The 20,643-nt window shown below is 38.4% G+C and overlaps 1 protein-coding gene across 3 annotated transcripts in view; it reads left to right on the top strand.

The window, feature by feature from the left end:
- cep126 (centrosomal protein 126) overlaps window positions 1-20,643 on the top strand; it is a 112,628-nt gene that overhangs the window by 14,819 nt on the left and 77,166 nt on the right. For all 3 annotated transcript variants that reach the window (XM_080196939.1, XM_080196938.1, XM_080196942.1), the window contains exons 2-4: window positions 2,768-2,884; window positions 13,765-13,916; window positions 20,432-20,543. In XM_080196939.1, the coding sequence (XP_080053065.1) occupies window positions 2,768-2,884; window positions 13,765-13,916; window positions 20,432-20,543 (381 nt within the window). The remainder of the gene's footprint in view (window positions 1-2,767; window positions 2,885-13,764; window positions 13,917-20,431; window positions 20,544-20,643) is intronic.

The raw sequence follows: 20,643 nt of genomic DNA, 5'->3' as shown, positions 1-20,643 counted from the left end.
TGAAGTAAAAGGTGCAAAAAATGGAATCTTGATGGTGGTGTATTCATCTGAGGGTCATTCAGTAAATGTTGTTATTTAGGGAATTGTATCAAATAAGGGAATGCTGTGAATGGTAGGTTTATCCTATTGCTAGAATAAATGTTAAGACAATATGACTGAATTTAAGGCTTTTATGGTATTTGAAAATGATCACAGAATTCTCTGAAACACTAATAGCCTTCCATTGATGAAAATTAGTTCAACATATGAGGGAGAAATGTCTATTCATGTTCTTATTAAGAACACCTGAAAGGTGAAGGGAGTTGACCCAGGATTAACACAGGATTGGTTTTCTGCAGGATAACTTGGCTATTATAGTAGGAATGAATAGAAATGAAAGGAGGTGGTGAAATAATTAGATAAGATGATTATAAAGGGGAAGGAATGCAAAGGTTGGTAGGAACACCGAACTTTTACGGCCCAGAATGACACCATCAGTAAAATGTACTCATCAGCAGTTTTCAATTTGAGCTTTGGCAGAACAGTTCAGCTAACAACCTTATCACAAGCTTGACCAGGACATGAAGGCAAAAACTGAATGCCAGTGGTGAGCTAGGAGTAGCTGCTTTTAATGTCAGGCAATATTTGATTGAGTATACTTCCAAACAAAACTGAATATAGTTGCATTAAAGGGAAAATACTTCAGTGACTGGAATCATAACCTCTTCATTACGGAAAGTGTGGTTGCCAAAGGCAACTTCTGGACATTAATTCAGGAAATATTCTTTGCTCAGCAATCTTCAGCTGATCCCCATCAGTAATCTCCCCATCAGTCATTAGGTCAGGAGTGGGACAACTCTACATTGTCAAAGGAGTTGTGAGTGGAGTTGAACAATGAAGCAGCATACCTCAGCCTTAATGGAGACCTGGAAAATGTCCAGGTTTGGACTGACAAATGGCAGGTAATATTTGTGCCATGTAAATAATGGTGAGCAACTGTAACAGATCTAGGGTAACTCAATATGGCTTGAATCAACAAAGGCCATATTACCAAATAAAAAATAATATATACAATAAATTCAGACTAAATTACAATGTGACTGCGCTACTCGACTCGCTGGCTCTAACTGCAAGTCCCTCCTCGATCAGTGGTGTACACCCTCCTGCCAGTTGGCTCAGCTCCCCACTGGGATGACCCATAGACTCCTTGCTGCTCATGTGCTCCTTGGGAAAAACCCTTAAAAGGCCAAGCTGCTACTGTCACAATGAACAAGAAAAACCCAAACAGAACCTAGAAATTAGGGATGAGGAGATAAATAAACCCAGACTGAAGACAGGAGCCCCTTTATATTGGTGGCGAAGACTCACAGAACCCAAGGCTAGAGTCAGGAGACGTTGAACATTCTGGTTAAAGGGTCACCAATCCCAAAGTTGGAGACAGGAACAGCTGGACATTTTTGATAAAAGATGTTGGCTTGTCATGTATGCCACTTATCAACGTTTAGTTGTGTAGATATTGGTTCTAAATGATGGTCTTGTGAAATGGACCCCTAGTATTGTTGTAGAGACAGTTGCAAGCAGTATTTTGATGTAAGTGGCACAGTAAGTGAACTAATTTTGCGGTTTTTAGGATTTTTTGAAATCATTTTTCTCTTATTAGTCTTTTGCCCCAAATATATTTCTTTGTCCTGAACAGCAACTGGCACACATGAGAATCCTCCTGAATGAAGTATGTGGAAAGAAGACTAATGGAAGGTGATCAAAAAGAGCAGATTGCATGAGAGATGCATTGTGCCATACCACCAATCCTCACCAGACCTGTATCAACAGGTGGACATGAACATAACCTTTCCTGCATTAGAACAGTAACTGTGTTTCAAAAATATGTAATTGTCTGTAAAGCACTGTTGGACAGTCTGATGTCTTGATATATGCCATATAATCCAAGTGTTTTCTTTTGAGAAGAATTTTATTTCCACAATAATCTGTGATTAAAAGGCCTGGTGGTATTATGAAGATAAGTGAATGCTTGGCTAATCAATGCTTGATTAATCAGCATTCCTCATCCATTTCTACAGGCCTTGATACACCTACTTAAAAGTAACCATGGACATCTATTCTGACCATCAAACAATTGGCTTCAGGGCTGGGCCATTTTCTGCCAGGACAACCAGAGCAACCACAAACACAGGAACAACAAATAGCAAAAGTAGTGGTTAATTGTGGCTGGAAACTTGGCTCCATCTTCTAGGCTTGTTGCAATACTGACAAATATGAATAATGCTGTAGAGAATCATAGAGGATAATTGTCCTCAACTGTCACATGAAACACAACCTCCACTTAACCATCCCCAAATAGGACACAGGTACTTGTTACTCCATTATTTGCCTGCAGAGTCAGACCTGAACCATCATTTTTACCTGTCATTCTTTTTACACCCTGTTTCTTTGCAAGTCTTGAATTAAAATTTACTTAAAGTCTTCCTGAAGGCCAGAATGAAGTCCCCTATAAATTTGCTGTACATGCATGTGTTTAGATTTGTACCTGAAACTCCTATATGTATAATTAAGAAAATTGAGAAGAAGAAAGTACATTTTCATTTAGGCCCTCAGAACACCTTGTGTGTAAAATCTATGGCTTGAAGAAACATTCTAGAATGTTTGGCTAGAAATATTCTAGCCAAATTTATCAGATAAATCAGATAAGATTTTGACAGAAATGGATTTTACTGATACAAGATTGGTTCATTTGTTTTTAAACTTTATTCTTAACTTCCATTTCTGGTAGAAATATAAAACCACAGGTGGAAGATTTGGACGGAGAACGACAAAGATTATTGGAAGAACAAAGAATAAACCGAATTAAAGCTCGTAAACTTACTTTACAGACAATCCGAAGACGAAAGTAAGTACAGTCTAAAGAATCAGCAACTACAAGATGGATGAATTTTGCTCCTTAGAATATAAAGCTATTTAAGGTTTTTCATCTTTTGCAGATAATAGCACTTGTGTTTTGTTTGATCTTATTTTTGAATGTCCTCCCTCATGTATTACATATTATTCCCTGACCTACATGACATGGCAGAGAGCCTTGCAGTCTTCTCTAAAACCTAACTAGTTTTCCTGTTATCCAAAATGCCATGCCCATCTGCATTAATTCCACACTAATTACCCTGTTGTTTAAGTTCCACTTATACCTTGTAAACCAGCGTATCAATTTCAAATTTTTCATCTGTGTTTTCAAATTTCTGCTTAGCCCTGCCTCAACATCTGAGGAATCTTTTGCCTTATATTGCTAATTGTAGCTTCAGTCTCCCTTTTTAACTGAATTTCATTGCATTTGCTCATTATCCTGTGGCTTATCAAGTTTCTCCCTATTTTCACAAATCTCAAAATTCTTTGATCATCCCTTCAGTTTCCCGTCCTAACTTTGCTTATTGCTTTGCTGTTTTCTTCCTGCTTGATGTCCTTGTCCTTTTCCTTGATTTGAAATGTCATGCTGAACATGAAAATTACCACGTAAATACACATTGCTTTGGTCAACCTATTTTTCTCACTAATATTCCTTGAGTGCTCTTGAAGCAGCTCCCTAATAGAATGATTGAGTGAAAAATTACAGAAACAAATTTGCAATCTAATGCTCCTTATTCCCTGATGTTAAAAGTGTTTTGCAGTTTGATTAAAATGTCAGTGCCTTAAGTGATCTATTAGGTGCCCAACATTTGTCCGTAACTTTAAGTAACACAATCTTTGAATGTGTGGGTTGAACTGAGTGAGGCTGTTTAACAAAAATAAATAAAAATCTTGAACACCTGACTATGCAATAGGATAATCTTGAACATTCCAGTATGGTGCAGCTTTCATGATAGATGCTGAATGTTTGTTAATGTTACGGGTGGGAATTAGTAAATGCTGGCATTTGAAAACCAAGCAAGTATTCCCAAGAAGTGCCTTGACAAATTAAATTGCTTCTTTTGCAGTTTTTCTATTAGAAGTAATAGTGGTGATAACATTTTCCCAGCCTAATTTTTATTTCAGCATGAGATGAAGCCTACAGATAAACATTAGTATTCTTTAGATCACTGGAACTATTTATTACTATTAAATTTGGAAATTGATTGCTGATTTTAATACTTACAAAAACAGGTTAATGTTACAATTCCCATGGGGATCAATAAACCAAAATAACCACATGTATTAAACTAATCCCTAGATGAAGAAATTACTGGACAAGATTTCACTTGTAATTTTAACAAGAATCAGAATCAAAACAAATTAGACACCAATTGACAGACAAATTATGGTTGTTATAATCTGTAAATTGCACATGTAATAGCAGATACAACACAAAGATTATTTAATAGTAGGCAGTTTATTCTGCGTGTATGGTCTCATTTTCAGCCACATGGTTCTTCCGAGCAGAATTCCAATCCCTTTTACCTCAAGGGCTTAGCCAATTCGCTGCATGCAGCAGTGTCCACATTAACAGGAGTCTGCCCATGCAGTCTTACATGCAATGGTAAATTTCTTCCCGGAACCTTTATGAGCATTTAGAGAAGTTTAGAATGATCAGGAATAGTCAGCACGGCTTTGTCAAGGGCAGGTCATGCCTTACGAGCCTAGTTGAGTTCATTGAAAATGTGACTGAACACATTGACGAAGGAAGAGCGGTGGACGTGGTTTACATGGACTTCAGCAAGGCGTTTGATAAGGTCCCCCATGCAAGACTTCTTGAGAAGGTGAGAGGGCATGGGATCCAAGGGGCTTTGGCCTTGTGGTGGTCAGGAAGGCGAATGGGATGCTGGCCTTCATAGCGAAGGGGATTGAATATAAAAGTAGGGAGGTCTTGCTGCAGCTGTATAGGGCATTGGTGAGGCCGCAACTGGAGTACTGTGTGCATTTTTGGGCGCCGCACCTGCGCAAAGATATTTTGGCCTTGGAGGGAGTGCAGAGGAGGTTTACTAGGCTGATACCGGAGTTGAAAGGGTTGAGCTATGAGGAGAGGCTGAATAAACTGGGCTTGTACTCGTTAGAGTTTAGAAGAATGAGAGGAGATCTCATTGAAACGTATAAGATGATGAATGGGATGAATAGGATAGAGGTGGAAAGACTCTTCCCGCTCAAAAAAGACAATAGGACTAGGGGGCACAGCCTCAAGATAAAAGGGGGGCGGTTTAGAACGGAGTTGAGGAGGAACTTCTTCACTCAAAGGGTGGTGAATCTCTGGAATTCTCTGCCCGTTGAAGTGGTGGAGGCTGCCTCGCTAAATATTTTTAAGACGCGGGTTGATGGGTTTTTGATAGGAGAGGGGATTAAGGGTTATGGGGAGAGGGCGGGAAAGTGGAACTGAGCAGCGACAGATCAGCCATGATCTTATTGAATGGCGGGGCAGGCTCGAAGGGCTGGATGGCCTACTCCTGCTCCTATTTCTTATGTTCTTATGTTCTTGTGGATCCAGAACTGGCTTGCCTGCAGAAGGCAGAGAGTGGTTGTGGATGGGTCTTTTTCTGCATGGAGGTCAGTCACCAGTGGAGTGCCCCAGGGATCTGTTCTAGGACCCTTGCTGTTTGTCATTTTCATAAATGACCTAGATGAGGAAGTGGAGGAATGGGTTAGTAAGTTCGCTGATGATACGAAGGTTGGTGGTGTTGTGGATAGTCTGGAGGGATGTCAGAAGTTGCAGCGTGACATAGATAGGATGCAAGACTGGGCGGAGAAGTGACAGATGGACTTCAACGCGGATAAATGTGTAGTGGTCCATTTTGGCAGGACCAACGGGATACAGGAGTACAATATCGAGGGTAGGAGTCTTAGCTGGGTTGAAGAGCAGAAGGATCTTGGGGTCCGAGTCCATAGGACTCTTAAATAGGCCTCGCAGGTGGAGGATGTGGTCAAGAAGGCGTATGGTGTACTGGCCTTCATCAAGCGAGGGATTGAGTTTAGGAGTCGGGAGGTAATGCTGCAACTTTATAAGACCCTTGTCAGACCCCACTTGGAGTACTGTGCGCAGTTCTGGTCACCTCACTATAGGAAGGATGTGGAAGCTATTGAGAGGGTGCAGAGGAGATTTACAATGATGTTGCCTGGATTGGGAGGCATGCCTTATGAAGATCGGTTGAGGGAGCTAGGTCTCTTCTCCCTGGAGAGATGAAGGTTGAGAGGTGACCTGATAGAAGTTTATAAAATGTTGAGAGGAATAGATAGGGTAGATTCTCGGAGGCTATTTCCCAGGGCTGAAATGGTCGCTACGAGAGGACACAGGTTTAAGGTACTGGGAAGCAGGTACAGAGGAGATGTTAGGGGTAAGTTTTTCACTCAGAGGGTGGTGAGTGAGTGGAATCAGCTGCCGTCAGTGGTGGTAGAGGCGAACTCGCTGGGGTCTTTTAAAAGACTTCTGGATGAGTATATGGGATCTAATGGGATTGGAAGTTACAGATAGTTCTATGGCTTGGTAGGTATAGATGTGATCGGTGCAACTTGTGGGCTGAAGGGCCTGTTTGTGCTGTAGTGTTCTATGTTCTAACCTTCTCAACTCAGCTTCTCGCTTAGTCTGTTCGTTTTTGCTTGTGTACCACATGGTCTTAGTATTTGAATCACTAAAATTTCAAAACATTATCTTGAGTAATTTAATATGACACATTTTGTAACACTTGGAAAATGGAAGGATTCTCAAAATGGACTCTATCAGATAATATTCAATTCCATTCACTTCTCTTCAGAATTACCTTGCTGCATTCTTGAAAATCTTCTGAGTTAGAAGAAGTTTAAATATGTCAAAAAGTTAATTTCTTTCTTGCTTTATAACTACGCAATTAAATAAAAATAACTTTGAAGTTTAGATGGCGGGTTTGGAAATGAATTAGCTAGTTTTAAAATTGAAACACTGCAATCAATATATGCAATGCTAATTTTGATCCTACAAATGCTCAGTCGCTCTTCCTTTGCTGATTCCTCAAGTTTTACTTTTATTGAACTGTTATATGGTACTTAAGTGAGACACTTATGTAAATGAATTTCAACTCTACATATACAGTAAAGACAGAAGAATCATAATGCATGATGTAATGTTTGTGATACAAATATTAAATGATTAATAATGAGACATGTCTGGGCAAGTACTTGATCCAGAAATCATAAGGGATCAAACTGTACAAGCATATAACAAAGAATATGTGTTGTAGTAACAGAATTATGAATGTTGTCCCTTTTTGATATTAACTCCTAATTTGCTGTCAGAATACTATCAAGTGTAATGGCATTTAGCAAATGCTACAGCAATTTCAGGAATGAGCAGTTATGTGGTTAAACATGGAAGTCCATAAGTTTTTGTTCTAGGTATGTAACCCTGCCATTCTCCTTGTGGAATTTGCATCTTGCTGCTTGCCTCACTGTGGAAATGCGTTCAACGGCATAAAGTTGCTGTATTTGCTTGGGAGCTGTTAAGTAGACCACTGTAGAACATTGTGATAATTACTGCCAATTAATCTCTATGACAATGAAAAGTGTTACATTTGTAGAGTTTTATTCCTTTAGAATTTAATTTTTGGGAAATTTAAAAATGCAAAATTTTACATCTTTGAATTTCCATTTTCTTTTTATCCAACCTTTTCAGTTTTTTAGTAAACCAAAGGTATTTAACATCAGAACACTTTTTCAAAAAATGTGCCCACACGTGCCCTTTGTGCAAGGTAAAAAGGAAACGGAAATTCATAATATAAAAGTATTTCACTTTGAAGACTCTCTTTGAAGAGCAATCAACAGAAACGCACAGGCTCATTATGTTGGTCGGGAGCATGACCAGCTTTGTGGTTGGGTCTGGCTCTGGGGATCTTGATTTTTAAACCAACATTAAAGATCTTGGAAACTCATTTCCTATTTGACCTCACTTATGCTAAGTTTCTACAATTTTTTGCACTGATTCACTGATTGCAGAAACTTGATCAGTCTTTAACTTCAGTTCTTTTACTTAAGTTCCTTTGGAGTTAATGACATAATTACTACTTAATTACTGTTGATCATATGTTTAGTTCTTTGTTGTTAGGTGTGGTATTTACTTTGCATCTGTTCTTTCTCCTCTTTGTTCCTAAGTGCGTTTATTACAGACAGGAAATTACAGGGGTAATGATCCAAGAGAATATCAAAAATAAATTCAAATGGCAAAACTTAGGTCAACTTTTTGAGAAAAATCTTACGTACTTTTAAATGTACATTTTGCTTCCACTTACAGGCTACTTATGTGATCATGTTCATACATATACAGCCTTTGCTGCATTTTTTAAATGTAATTCACTTTAAGAGAATTTTTACATGAATTGAATTTATACTGATACCAGGTGGTAAGACATGTTTTACAAACTCTGCTTTGTATGTAGTTCAGTTACAAACGAGAGCTTGAGACAGTCCAATAAATGCTTACCAGTGTACTCCCTAAGCTTCGCAAAATATTATATCCCTTTAAGGTACAATGCAAAAATATTAAAAGGGACCATGCATTGAAATCAACAGGTCGCTAACAACAAAGAAAATTTAATGTGATTGTTTTTTACCAGCTCTATTCCTTTTTCAACTGGCAGAAATATGAGTTCAGTATTCTGTCCTCTAAATTTCTGAATCTTGCTGAATTCTGCCACAGAAATGGGTTTTCATTGCTTAATAAGAATACTATCATTAAATTAATTTGCTGTGTACATTACCTTTTTACAGCTACAAGAAAGCATAGTGCATTATTGTAGGTCCTGAATTATGATTTAACAATGCAATTTCTCTTTACACACACATATCACAGCTATATGAAATTTGGTAATGTATGTTGAGATTTTGGGGTGCATTCTGCTCCTTTTAGTGTGTGTCAGGTGACCTTTGGGATTAGCTCCTCCCACTGTGGAATCTGGTTAAGCAGTCAGGGATTTGACTGTGGATGGTGCACACCTGTAATAAAGAGTTCTCAGTGTTTAAGTTACAAGGCCTACTTCATGGTGGTTCTTGTACAACCATTTGCTAAAGACATTCATAACAATAACTTTATACTCTACAGATGTTTTTGAAGGACTGTAACCTGGATTTTTACTCTCAAGTTAGGTAACAGGGGTTAGGAAATCTTCTGGTTCAGTGTATCCATCTTGGGAGAAACTCATCCCCAGGAGATTCTGTGATGGGGTAACTCAGATGTGATGATAGGAAATGATAGTTCTATGGTGATAAAAGGAAACAGTTTCATTGAAAGTTGTGTGCTGTCTGGCAACCTGGCTGGAGTGAATAGGTTCAGGATGCCTCCTCTTCCTTTCACCTCATAAACATAATATATAAGAACATAAGAAATAGGAGCAGGAGTCTTCCTGAAGTATCTCAGACCTCCTTTTGTCACAGTCTGTTGTCTGCAGGCTGATGGTTAGTTGCATCAGCTTTGACATAATAAACAAATAGCTTCATAGGAAATACTGCAAAATGCATACTTTCAAAACCTGGATGTTGATTTGAGATGCATTTGAGAAGAAAATCTTAAATATGATCCAGTGGTCGTTCCCATTAATGCAATCTTATATATGATTCAAGCTTATAGGCATATAATCCTCACCACCAAGATTTATACTCATTGGAAGCTGAGCATATTTTGCTTGTTGTGTGAAGCATGTCTTAGGTGGTCACAGCTGCAGGTATCACAACAAAATGTTGATCCTGCATATATAAAGAAAATCTTGAGTATTGATTGCGTACACAGTCAATATATCAGGGGATAAAAGCAAATTAATGCAGATGCTGGAATCTGAAACCGAAAGAGAAAATGCTGGAAAATCTCCGCAGGCCTGGCAACATCTGCAAGGAGAAAGGAGCTGATGTTTCAAGTCCAGATAACCCTTTGTCAAAGCTTTGCCATCAGCAATCTTTCCCCTTGTTTCTGGGGCAATGACAAAAGCTTTGACAAAGGGTCATCAGGGTTTGAAATGTCAGCTCTTTTCTCTCCCTGCAGATGCTGCCAGACCTGCTGAGATTTTCCAGCATTTTATCTTTTGGCAATATATCAGGAGAGTTTGCCAATGGGAAGAATGGCTGCCTTACAGCTATTTAACAGCCAGTTGGTAGTTTGTAGGCTTGAAGCAGGGCTTCTGCTATTCAAGGCTATGATGTCCTGTCTCAGAGATTTGCCAACCACAGAGAGACTGGCAGCTCTTTAGCATTTTGGAAGAGAAATTTGTGGCATTTGATGGGAATTTGGAGAAGTGTTTGGTGGTCTTGCCAGGTGTGAAACTGGCAGACCCCAGAGAGAAAATGGATGGGGCGAAGACCATGGGGAACTGGGATTTGAGAACCATGTAGAGGAGGGCAGCATGGTGGCACAGTGATAAGCACTGCTGCCTCACAGTGCCAGGGACCTGAATTCAATTCCTGGCTTGGGACACTATCTGTGCGGTGTCTGTAAGTTCTCCCCGTGTCTGCGTGCATGCTCCAGTTTCCTCCCACAGTTCAAAAACATGCTAATAAGGTGCATTGGCCATGCTAGATTCTCCCTCAGTGTACCCGAACAGGTGTTGGAGTGTGGCGACCAGGGGATTTTCACAGTAACTTCATTGCAATGTTAATGTAAGCCTACTTGTGACACTAATAAATTAACTTTAAAAATAAACTTTTAAAAAATCCGAGGAGAGATGTGGTAAAGTCTTGGGGGGAGATGGGGACCCAGAACCTCGGATGGGACCGCTTATGGAGGAACACCCCCTTGCACGCCACCAGTCCGCATGCTGACTTGCTGGGCTGGCTGCTTGAAGTGGGCCTTTCTCAGGGTGGCTGCCTTCACTGATTTAATTGCGTGGTGCAGGTAGGTGGCTGACAAGCTGCTCACTGGATTTAACGGGCCCCCTGCATTCAAACCTGTTGATGAAGCAGCATAAAATCCAGTCCATGATTCTTTCATATCCAGTTTTTTTTCGATTGTAACATGGATTCTATTAGCATTTGGAGAAGAACATTATGATGTAGATAAGTCTGATGAGAGAAACATACCATAACCTCAGACAAATAATTTAGGATATTGACCCTTCTTTCACTATTGATCAAAGGATGCACTTCAGAATAGTTGGTTTGATTGAATAACACCAAAGTAGCTCATATGTTTTCTTAACCCTAATTATACAGGAAACCACGCTTAGGAAAATATTGACCGGAACCAATGGGACATTCAAAATATTCAAGCTTTGTAATGGCTTTGTCCAACGATATATAGACCTGACACTAATTAAGTTATGGACTTTGAACAATTTAGCTAGAGCATTAGGTTTATTAAAATTATGTTGTCATTTAGCTCACAAAATACCACAGCAATATGTGTGCTAAAACTAAACAGATCATTTAAAAAAAGCTTTCAAGAGATGTAGATGCTGTTGGCAATGTCAGCATTTATTGCCCAAACCTTAGTTACCCTTGCGAAAGTGCCGTATGCTAGTAAGCATGGAAATAGAAGGATTGATCAATTGAACCCATGGCTGGAAAATTGACATGGAAGGGATGGCATTGACATTGGTTCTGAAACAGGTGGGAATTGCCGTATGCTAGTAAGCATGGAAATAGAAGGATTGATCAATTGAACCCATGGCTGGAAAATTGACATGGAAGGGATGGCATTGACATTGGTTCTGAAACAGGTGGGAATTGCCGTATGCTAGTAAGCATGGAAATAGAAGGATTGATCAATTGAACCCATGGCTGGAAAATTGACATAGAAGGGATGGCATTGGGATTGGTTCTGAAACAGGTGGGAATTGCCGTATGCTAGTAAGCATGGAAATAGAAGGATTGATCAATTGAACCCATGGCTGGAAAATTGACATAGAAGGGATGGCATTGGGATTGGTTCTGAAACAGGTGGGAATTGGGTTCCAATTCATGGGCACTGGCACCAGTACTGGGGAAAGTGGGATCTGTACCACAAATCTCAGAATCCTGATGGATTGCATTCTAGGCCTTGATCTAGCGGCCCTGTTTATCTGTGAGTGCAAATCTCAATGGCCATTAAATCTCGTGAGTGGCCAAAACTGAGCTAGTGATGGCGAGATCTCCAGTTCAAGACCTCGCTCAGCCCTCCCATCCCCACCAGTGACATGATGTGAAGCTGATTCCCATACTTTAAAATATATTACTATGTTATTAAAGGGCTTGGCGCCATAGCATCTAACCACGATGCAACCTACTGCTCCCCCCCCCTCGGTGGCGTGATCAGTGAAAACCAGTCATGATCATGCCGGGTGTCTGTAGGCCCAAGGTTGAGGGACACGGGCATTGCCCTGGCACCTTGGCTGTATCTACTGGCAGTGCTCTTCTGCAGGGAACTCTGGAAAGAAAGGTTATCCTCCTCCTCCATTTGTGGGGTTGGGGGGCTTCCCCTTTTGCGTGTAGGAGTTGCAGGAGTGTTCCCTGTCTTTGGCAGGGGCGGGGCACTCAATGGTCATTTGTTTGAGGGGGGACTTAAATTTAACTTTGAAGTCGGAGTACTTCACTGTTTCAGCTGTTTTGGATACAGGTGGGAGAGATCATATCTGAAGTATTGTTTACAGTATTAGTATCTTTATTTAAGGAACAATGTAAATGCATTCAAAGTAGTTCAGAGAAGGTTTACTAAACGGATACAAATAGTGGGTGGGTTGCTCTTTGAGGAAAGATTGGACAGGCTAAGTTTGTGTCCGCTGGGGTTTAGAAGAGTAAGAGGATTGAAACCTTTAAGATCCTGAGGGTTTTTGACAGGGTGGATGTGTAGAGGATTCTCTTGTGGGAGAATCTAGAATTAAGGTTCAATGTTTAAAAATATGGGGTTGCTCATTTAAGAGAAAGATGAAGAGAATTTTTTTCTCTGAAGGTGGTGAGTCTTTGGAATTCTCTTCCTCAAAAGGTAGTGGGAGCAGAGTTTTTAAATAATTTTAAGATTGAGGTAGATGGGTTCTATTTTTTAAACATTTTGCTGCTCATCGTTTACAGGTCCACCTCAAAATTACATCAGGTGGATTTTAGGCAGCCATGGTTCACCCTGATCTTAAAATGCCTGCTGCCCAGGTGAAAATTAGACAGCTAATGAGTGAAAATATCCCTATAGATTAATTCCTTCCTATCTTGACTCTGAACAGTAATGCGCCAAATTTGTCTTCATGTAATAGGAAGTTGGGGTACAAATTGCTATCATCAATTACTTTTGAATCAATTAGTACATTCAGAAAATAGAATAAGAAAAATTTGGTTCAAGCATATTAAGGCTGTACAAAATTACTAATGATTAATTTATGTTTTTATTTAATCGTTTGAAAAACGGACAATTTTTAATTTAATTTGAGTTTTTATAATTTAAGTGTGCCTTGACATGTTTTATTGTTCTAGTAGTGAAGAAGAGTAAATGGTAAAAAAAAATTATTTCCATTGGTTGGTGAAATTTCTTCTTAAATGCTTTACAATATCAATGACGAATGATTTTACAAGGCAGTTAGAAAATTATGGAATATGGAGGAACCACATTATAACATATAATTGATTCCAATATCTCCAACATTTGCAATGTTAGATAATGCTGTATGTGCTTTGATCTTGGTTCAGTGTTCTTTACTATAATGTGTTAAGCGCATTGAGTTAGTGATTGAGCTGCTGTAAATTAGATGAAACAACTTGTTGAACTTTGACCTGCAGAATTACATCAGTTCAGATTGTGTTTTTGTTTGGTTTCAATGACCTATTATGGTGCTTAAATAAAACTTTTGAAATTCTCTGTAAATCATTTCTGCACTTCCACGCAAAATTTTGATTTACTTACAGAGCCCTTGAGGAGAAACGCAAAGAGGATGAGGAAAAAGAACAGAGATTTCGGGAGGAGGTGCTTCAAGAACGAAAACTGAAGCAACAAGATGCAACAGAGAGATTTCAGCGAGGCCATCTCCCACCAGCTCAGCGCAGGCAAAACAGAAGTGGTTGGAAATAAACTTTATTAACTAAACTTTATGACTAGCATTGGGGTAGTGAACCTCTAGTCTTTTCTATTTCTGAATAGTATTTAGATTTATAATATGTTGAAGTAGTATGGAAGGTAGTCGAGATTCTTACTAATTGTTCGGAGAGATGCTTTTAGGAGCACACATTGGTAGACAAAAAGCCAACATTGTCCGTGCATAGGTTCTCAGTGTCATTACTTTTTTGGTCTGTTTAAATTTGAAGTGATAAGAGCCACAGTGGACTGAGCAACAGGAAGTTCTGCCTGTGTCATGCAGCAGGTAAAATGACCTCACCTAATCGTTATTTGGGTAGAAATGATACTGAAGTGAGATCAAATTAATTCTGCAAATTCAAGAAAAGGAAATTGATAATGAGGGTAGGAGCAATTGCTGGAAACAGTTTTTTATGGTCCTTGGTCCTGTTGGACTTCATCCTAAGGTCTTAAAAGAAGAGGCTAGTTGATGCATTGGTTTTAATTTTCTGAAACGCCATAGGTTTTGATTGGAATGGTATATTTATTGTATTATTCAAGAAAGCAGGAAACTACAGATCAGTTAGCTCAACATCTGTCAAAGAAGCTATAGCAGGACATTTGGATAAGTTCAAGATAATCAGGCAAATCAACATGGCTTTGTGAAAAGGAAATCATGCTTAACTAACTTATTAAGTTCTGTGAGGAAGTAACATGCTCTGGATAAAGGGGAGCCAGTGGATGTATAGTACTTAGATTATCAGAAGGCATTTGATAAGGTGCACATCAAAGATTATTGAGGAAAATAAAAGCTCATGATGAAATTGGTAACATACAGGCATAGATTGAAGATTGGCTAGCTAATAGGAAACAGATGGTAGCTTAAACCGGTCTTTTTCAGGCTTAGTGATGCATCACAGGGGTCAGTGCTGGGGACTCAAATTTTTATAATTAATATACATGACTTGAATGAAGGGATTGAAGATATGGTTGCTAAATTTGCTGACGACATCAAGATTGGTAGGAAAGTAAATTGTGAAGACGTAAGGAGAATACAAAAGGACATAGGTTAAGTGAGTGGGCAAATATTTGGCAAATGAAGTATATTGTGGAAAAATGTGAAATTATACATTTTGGCAGGTAGAATAAAAGAGAAACATATTGGGCACAGTCTTTCCACCCTGCTGCTCTGGTCGATTATTGTAGCCAGGTAAGGAATTTGAGCAGAAGGCTAAAAACATGAATTGCACCCTCATTGGGCCGTTCATGATCCTCCCAGGCCATTTTTACCAATCTAACCAGCCTCACCTGGCAAGGCATCATTGCTTCTTTTGTCATTCTTCTTATATAGATATCCTCTGGTCCTCAGCACTTCTGCTAATGTGAACAATTTTTTTCTATTTACTCTGTTAAGGCTGCTTATGGTTTTGCACACTTCCACCAAATCTCTTCTCAATCTTCTTTCTTCTAAGGAGAACTACTCCAACTTCCCTAATCTTATAATCATAATTAAAAACCCTCATCGTTGGAACCATTCTAGTAAATTTTTTCCGCAACTTTTATTATTTCATATGTGTGAGTGAAACTGGAAAGGCCAGCATTTATTGCTCATTTCTAATTACCTTGAGATGGTGGTGATGAGCTGCATAATTGAACCATTGCAGGCCATTTGGTGTAAGTATACCTATTGTCCTGTTAAGAAAGGAGTTCTTGGATTTTGATCTAGGGATAGTCCAAAGATGTGTGGGTGACACTGATTGGCCATGATAAATTGCCCATTGGTGTCAGGGGGATTAGCAGGGTAAATACGTGGGTTGCAGGGATAGAGCCTGTGTTTGACAGTCGTTGATGCAGGCTTGATGAGCTGAATGGCCTCCTTCTGCATTGTAGGGATTCTGTGATAGTGAAGGAACAGCAATATATTTCAAAGTCAGGATGGTGTGTGGCCTTCAGATCATTCCTAAAGTGGTGGCCTGAATTGGCATAATACTCCAGTTGAGGCCAAACTAATGTTTTACGAAGAGACATCATGTCTTCCTTGCTTCTGAACCTTGTATTTATAAATTCCAAAATCTTGTTTGCCTTTTTAACTACTTTTTCAATTTACCTTGCCACCTTCAAAGATTTGTGCACATATACACTGGATCTTTCTATTCTTGCAGCTCCTTTAAGAATTGCACCCATTATTGTATATTGCCTCTACCAAAATGTATCACTTAACACTTTCCTAATCACTTAACCAGCTTCCTATGTCCTCTTGAAGTTTACCATGCTCTTCATGGTTTAGGAGAAAGGAGCCTGCCAGCATTAATTTAGGGGATTGACCGCCGGGGAAACATCAGTCGGAACTGGAAAGGAAGAGTGGCAATTTGAATCAGAAAGGAACTAGTGGAAGAAAGAGCAGTTGTTTAATTTGGGTTAGAAGAATGTATTTAACTACAATTTCAGTGTTAATTCTTCCTTAATGTCCTTTAATTTCCATTTTCAGTACTGAATTTCTTACAATATTGAAGCTGAACTGTGTTTTCACCTTTTTTTTTTCATTTCATATTCTGCTTTAAACTACATTTTCCCATTTCAATCTGTGTGATACTGTTCTTTCACCAAAACTACTTCCTTTCTCAGAAAAGAACAATTCCCTGAAATTCCTTTGCAAATACATTAAACATTTCCCATATTTGAACAAAGAATTCATCCTCCACTCTGCTGCATTCAAAGAGGAGAATAGCCAAGTTTGTTTTATTCAGTAATTCTTTCATTGTCCTTTTGTAACTTGTATGTATTAATTGTTAGGTTTGTATAAGAGTAAAGTGCTAAATATAATGCTGAAAAGGACACAGGATCATTTAAATCCAAACACATGATTCCCAGCAGATGGAGCCATAGTAACAAAATTGTATCTTTAGCCACGTTGCCTAGAAACTAAAGGAGATGTTGTGGCACAATGTGTAACACTCCTGCAATCTGAGCCAGATGTTTTGGGATCAAGTTGTACCCACCACCTACCCAGCTCTAAAGAAGAAACCTACGGACTCAAAACATTAACTTTGCTTCACTCTCCACAGAAACAGCAAGATCTGCTGAGTTTTTCTAGCATTTTCTGTTTTTATTCTAGCCAGGATTTGATGGCCAAGGAAGGCATGTTCATGATGCAACTAAAAGGTTGAGTATTAACCTGCAAGTTCATCCAACATACACCAATAGCAGTTGACAGGAGCAGGAAATGTTCTCGATTAACCATGTGATGGAAAGAAAATTGCAGCTTCAACCATTACTGCCCATAACTCCAAGATGCATGATGTCATAGCAACTTTGTCTCAAAGTACTGTAGCAGAGCAGTATCACATAGCAATTACAACACAGAAATATTCAGCCAAGGGACTTGGTGTATATCTTCCACAATAATTGAATCTCATGTTTTTGTTCTGTTTCTGTATTCTCTTTTTCCCTTTTTGTCCAACTACTTATTTAACCTATTCTTAAATGTTAAAATGGCATTACTTCAATCACAAATTCTTATATATCTTTCATCTCCTGCCTTTGATCTTATGGTTTGGTTTGAAATGGCAACGAACAGAAAGCCAGGAGAGTTTGGATAGAAATATGTAAAGTAAAGAAAATAAGTGGATTGAAGTTGGTTGCCGGTATTTCAAAAGGGAACATATACAGTTGGAAGTTTGCAAATAAATTAAGTTAGATAGATTAGGTAAAATAGTGGAAGTTTACTTTTAAAATATAGTAGCCAGTAAGCTTTAAAAAGGCGTATTGATCAATTCTAGGAAAAGGAACTTCTAAACGATTGTAGAACACAATGAAGTGTAAGATCAAATGGGACAAACATATTAGAGGAAACATTGAAGACAATTAGTGTGTATAATGGTTGGTGAGATCTTGAACAAGAGAATGTGGATGAAGTCAGACCTGTGTATGTGAGTTAGCTCTTGCCCTCAAAGAACACCCTATAGTAGCAGGCATTGTCTGGTAAAGGTACTGGAATTTTAAAGATTAGAAAATCTGTAAGGACTGTTGCCATCAAACAGGGATTAGCTTATGAATGTATTTTAGCCAAAATCTTTTAGGAATTTTTTGTTTGAAGTACTGTTAACTGTAAAGGTTGTCTAATGTTTTAAGTGTATCTTAATTTATTTTAATAAATGTTTAACTTTAACATACTAGCATCGCAATTGGTCTGAGAGTTACTTATCTTGACTTCAGAAAACCTCCTCATAATACACAAATTGCAAAACAGTTCTGCAGCTGCTTCAAGTTTCCTTGTGTAATTTGGGCAGTATGGCACTTACCATCTCCTGTGCCTTAACCCTTCTTGATCTAGACTTTTCACTTGCTGTTTTTAGCTGCATTGTCCCAGCCCATTATAATTTTAATAACATAGCAACCATTCCTTTATCCTGTCTAAAGTAGTTACATTTGAGCTTTTGTTTTGTATTTGTGTTTGCTCAAACCAGTTAGTGTGGTCCTAGATTTTTGTAGTACCCTCTCTGTGTCTTAACATCCTTCCTACACGCTGGAGTCCTTAATTGCGCACAGTTTCCCAGTTATGACTTTAGGAATTTTTTATATAATTTCACTGTCATTTTTCAACTCTTATTTGCTATGCCTTTCCTTTGCTTTTCTTTATGGCCTTAAGTGTAAACTGCTGTATTTAAGGTCTTTGTGAAATTGAACTTTCATTTTTTTTCTGCCCTTCATTATCAAGCGATTTTCCCCCAAAGTTTTTTTTTTAACAAAAGTTTTTCAAAATAATTGTTTCATGGGATATGAATGTCACTGGCAAACATGTATTACCCTTTCCTAATTGCCAATGAGAAGGTGATGGTGAGCAGTGTCCTTGAACTGCTGCATTCCATCTGGTCTAGATACACATGCATTGCTGTCAAAAAGGTTCCTAATGTTAATTGCATCTGCCAATTTTTGGCCTTTGGAGCATTATCTAACAGTATTCAGCCATCTCACATGCCCATTCAGCTTCTATTTAGTGTATAGAAGTAATTTGCAATGTCACATATTGTAGAATAATCTGCAAATTTGTAAACCACTTGTAATCCTGTTTCATACCCCTTAATTTTCTCCAGTAGTCTCTTGGGCCATATCTTGTAAAGGACTTTCTGAAAGTTCATGTCCACTACACTTTTTCCCCATACATCAAATCAACTACCTTTTCAAAAAGCTCTCTCGGTTTTGTTGAATATTTTCTACAGGAAAAAAAACACCTTTTCATAAACAACTGAAGTCTCTAATAAGGAAAATGAAGTTAAGGAAATACATATTTAAAAATAGATTGCTAAATTGATTAGTGGAGTGGTTTTGTGTTGATATATTTTAGTAAAGGTTTGACATGAAGACTTTAGTCTATTCCAAAAGCTTGGGCATGCACTTGAAAAAGAGCAGTGACTTGAGCTAACCAGTGTGTTCAATTTCTCAGGATGCATTTGTGTTAGTAAAATAATAATAGAGCTTTTATTTAATTTCAAAATAATAATACAGTGCTGATTATACACCTGTTGTAGCATTTCTGTTCGAAGTATAGACACGCTGTAAACTCAAATATTTTGTGTTAATATGAGATAGGAGATGAATGGTGTCACCACAATTCAATCATTGTTTTAAATAAATGAGTTTAATTTTGAAAGTGTGCAGAATGCTTCTAATTTCCCTGTTATTGACATAAATTGTAATTTGCAGAAACCAATGAGATATACAGGTACAGAGAGATGTACAGAAGCAAATCACAACATCAAATTTAATATTTGCCAAAACCGCTTAGAAATTACAAGTCAGTGTTGCGAGACCTAGAGATGCCCTCTATGTCCGCCCCAACCAATGCTGCCTGTAAATGCTTCTCCCTTTTCCTCACTGCTGATGAGTAACATGATTCTGTCCCCAGCTTGTGAAATCCCAGGATTCTCTTCCACAGTGATTCTGGATCACAGGGCATGCTTCATATGCTGCCAAATTCCAGAACTCTGTTCCAGTTTTTCCAAAGCCCAAACTCAGCTCTCAGTGCCGTAGAGTCTGTCCAGATAGTCTGTCTGTGACAAAGCCATGGAGCCAACTCCAATAATACCACAGTTCAGAACAGCCCACTGTGCTACTAAAATACAAGATTCTCTCCAGTATAGCCAAGCCCTATTGTCACATCCACTACCATTAAATATGAGATGTAAAATTTCATCTGGTATGTCTGGCTATAAATTTGCAGTGTTGAAACTGTTGAAATAAAAATGCAACACATATAGGTAAAGAAATATGTACTTAAAGTTCAAATTTTTAAAACTTTCACCAAAGAATAAGCAAGAGCTGTGAAATTCAATCTGCAAATCAGTAAAAATCCAAGAATACCATACAATAAAAATGACATTTCACTTATTCAGCAACTTTAAACCCGAACTCCCTATTATTAAGCAATGTGTGCTCCAATTCACCATAACCATGCCCATGATAATTATATTTATGAAAGCTAAATCAACATTTAATTGTTCAAATATTTTCTCATTTGTTCAGGCTATAGAAAACAGGCCACTCGATTAGACGAAGCTCTCGAACAGATTCAAAGTTCACCTTATGTATCAGCACCTCCAACATCTGTTGTTGCCAGATCCACAGTCAATGAAGGGTAAGATGGCGAGTGTTCTCTATCGCATTGAATGTATCTTGCAGATTTTTAAAACAGCAAAAGGCTTATATTATATGAATGTAAGCAAGTTGCTTAACTC

Source organism: Carcharhinus amblyrhynchos, chromosome 10 (assembly GCF_965287045.1).
Source record: "Carcharhinus amblyrhynchos chromosome 10, sCarAmb.v2.hapA, whole genome shotgun sequence".
NCBI lineage: Eukaryota > Metazoa > Chordata > Chondrichthyes > Carcharhiniformes > Carcharhinidae > Carcharhinus > Carcharhinus amblyrhynchos.
This window is presented reverse-complemented; position numbering and strand designations above follow the sequence as displayed.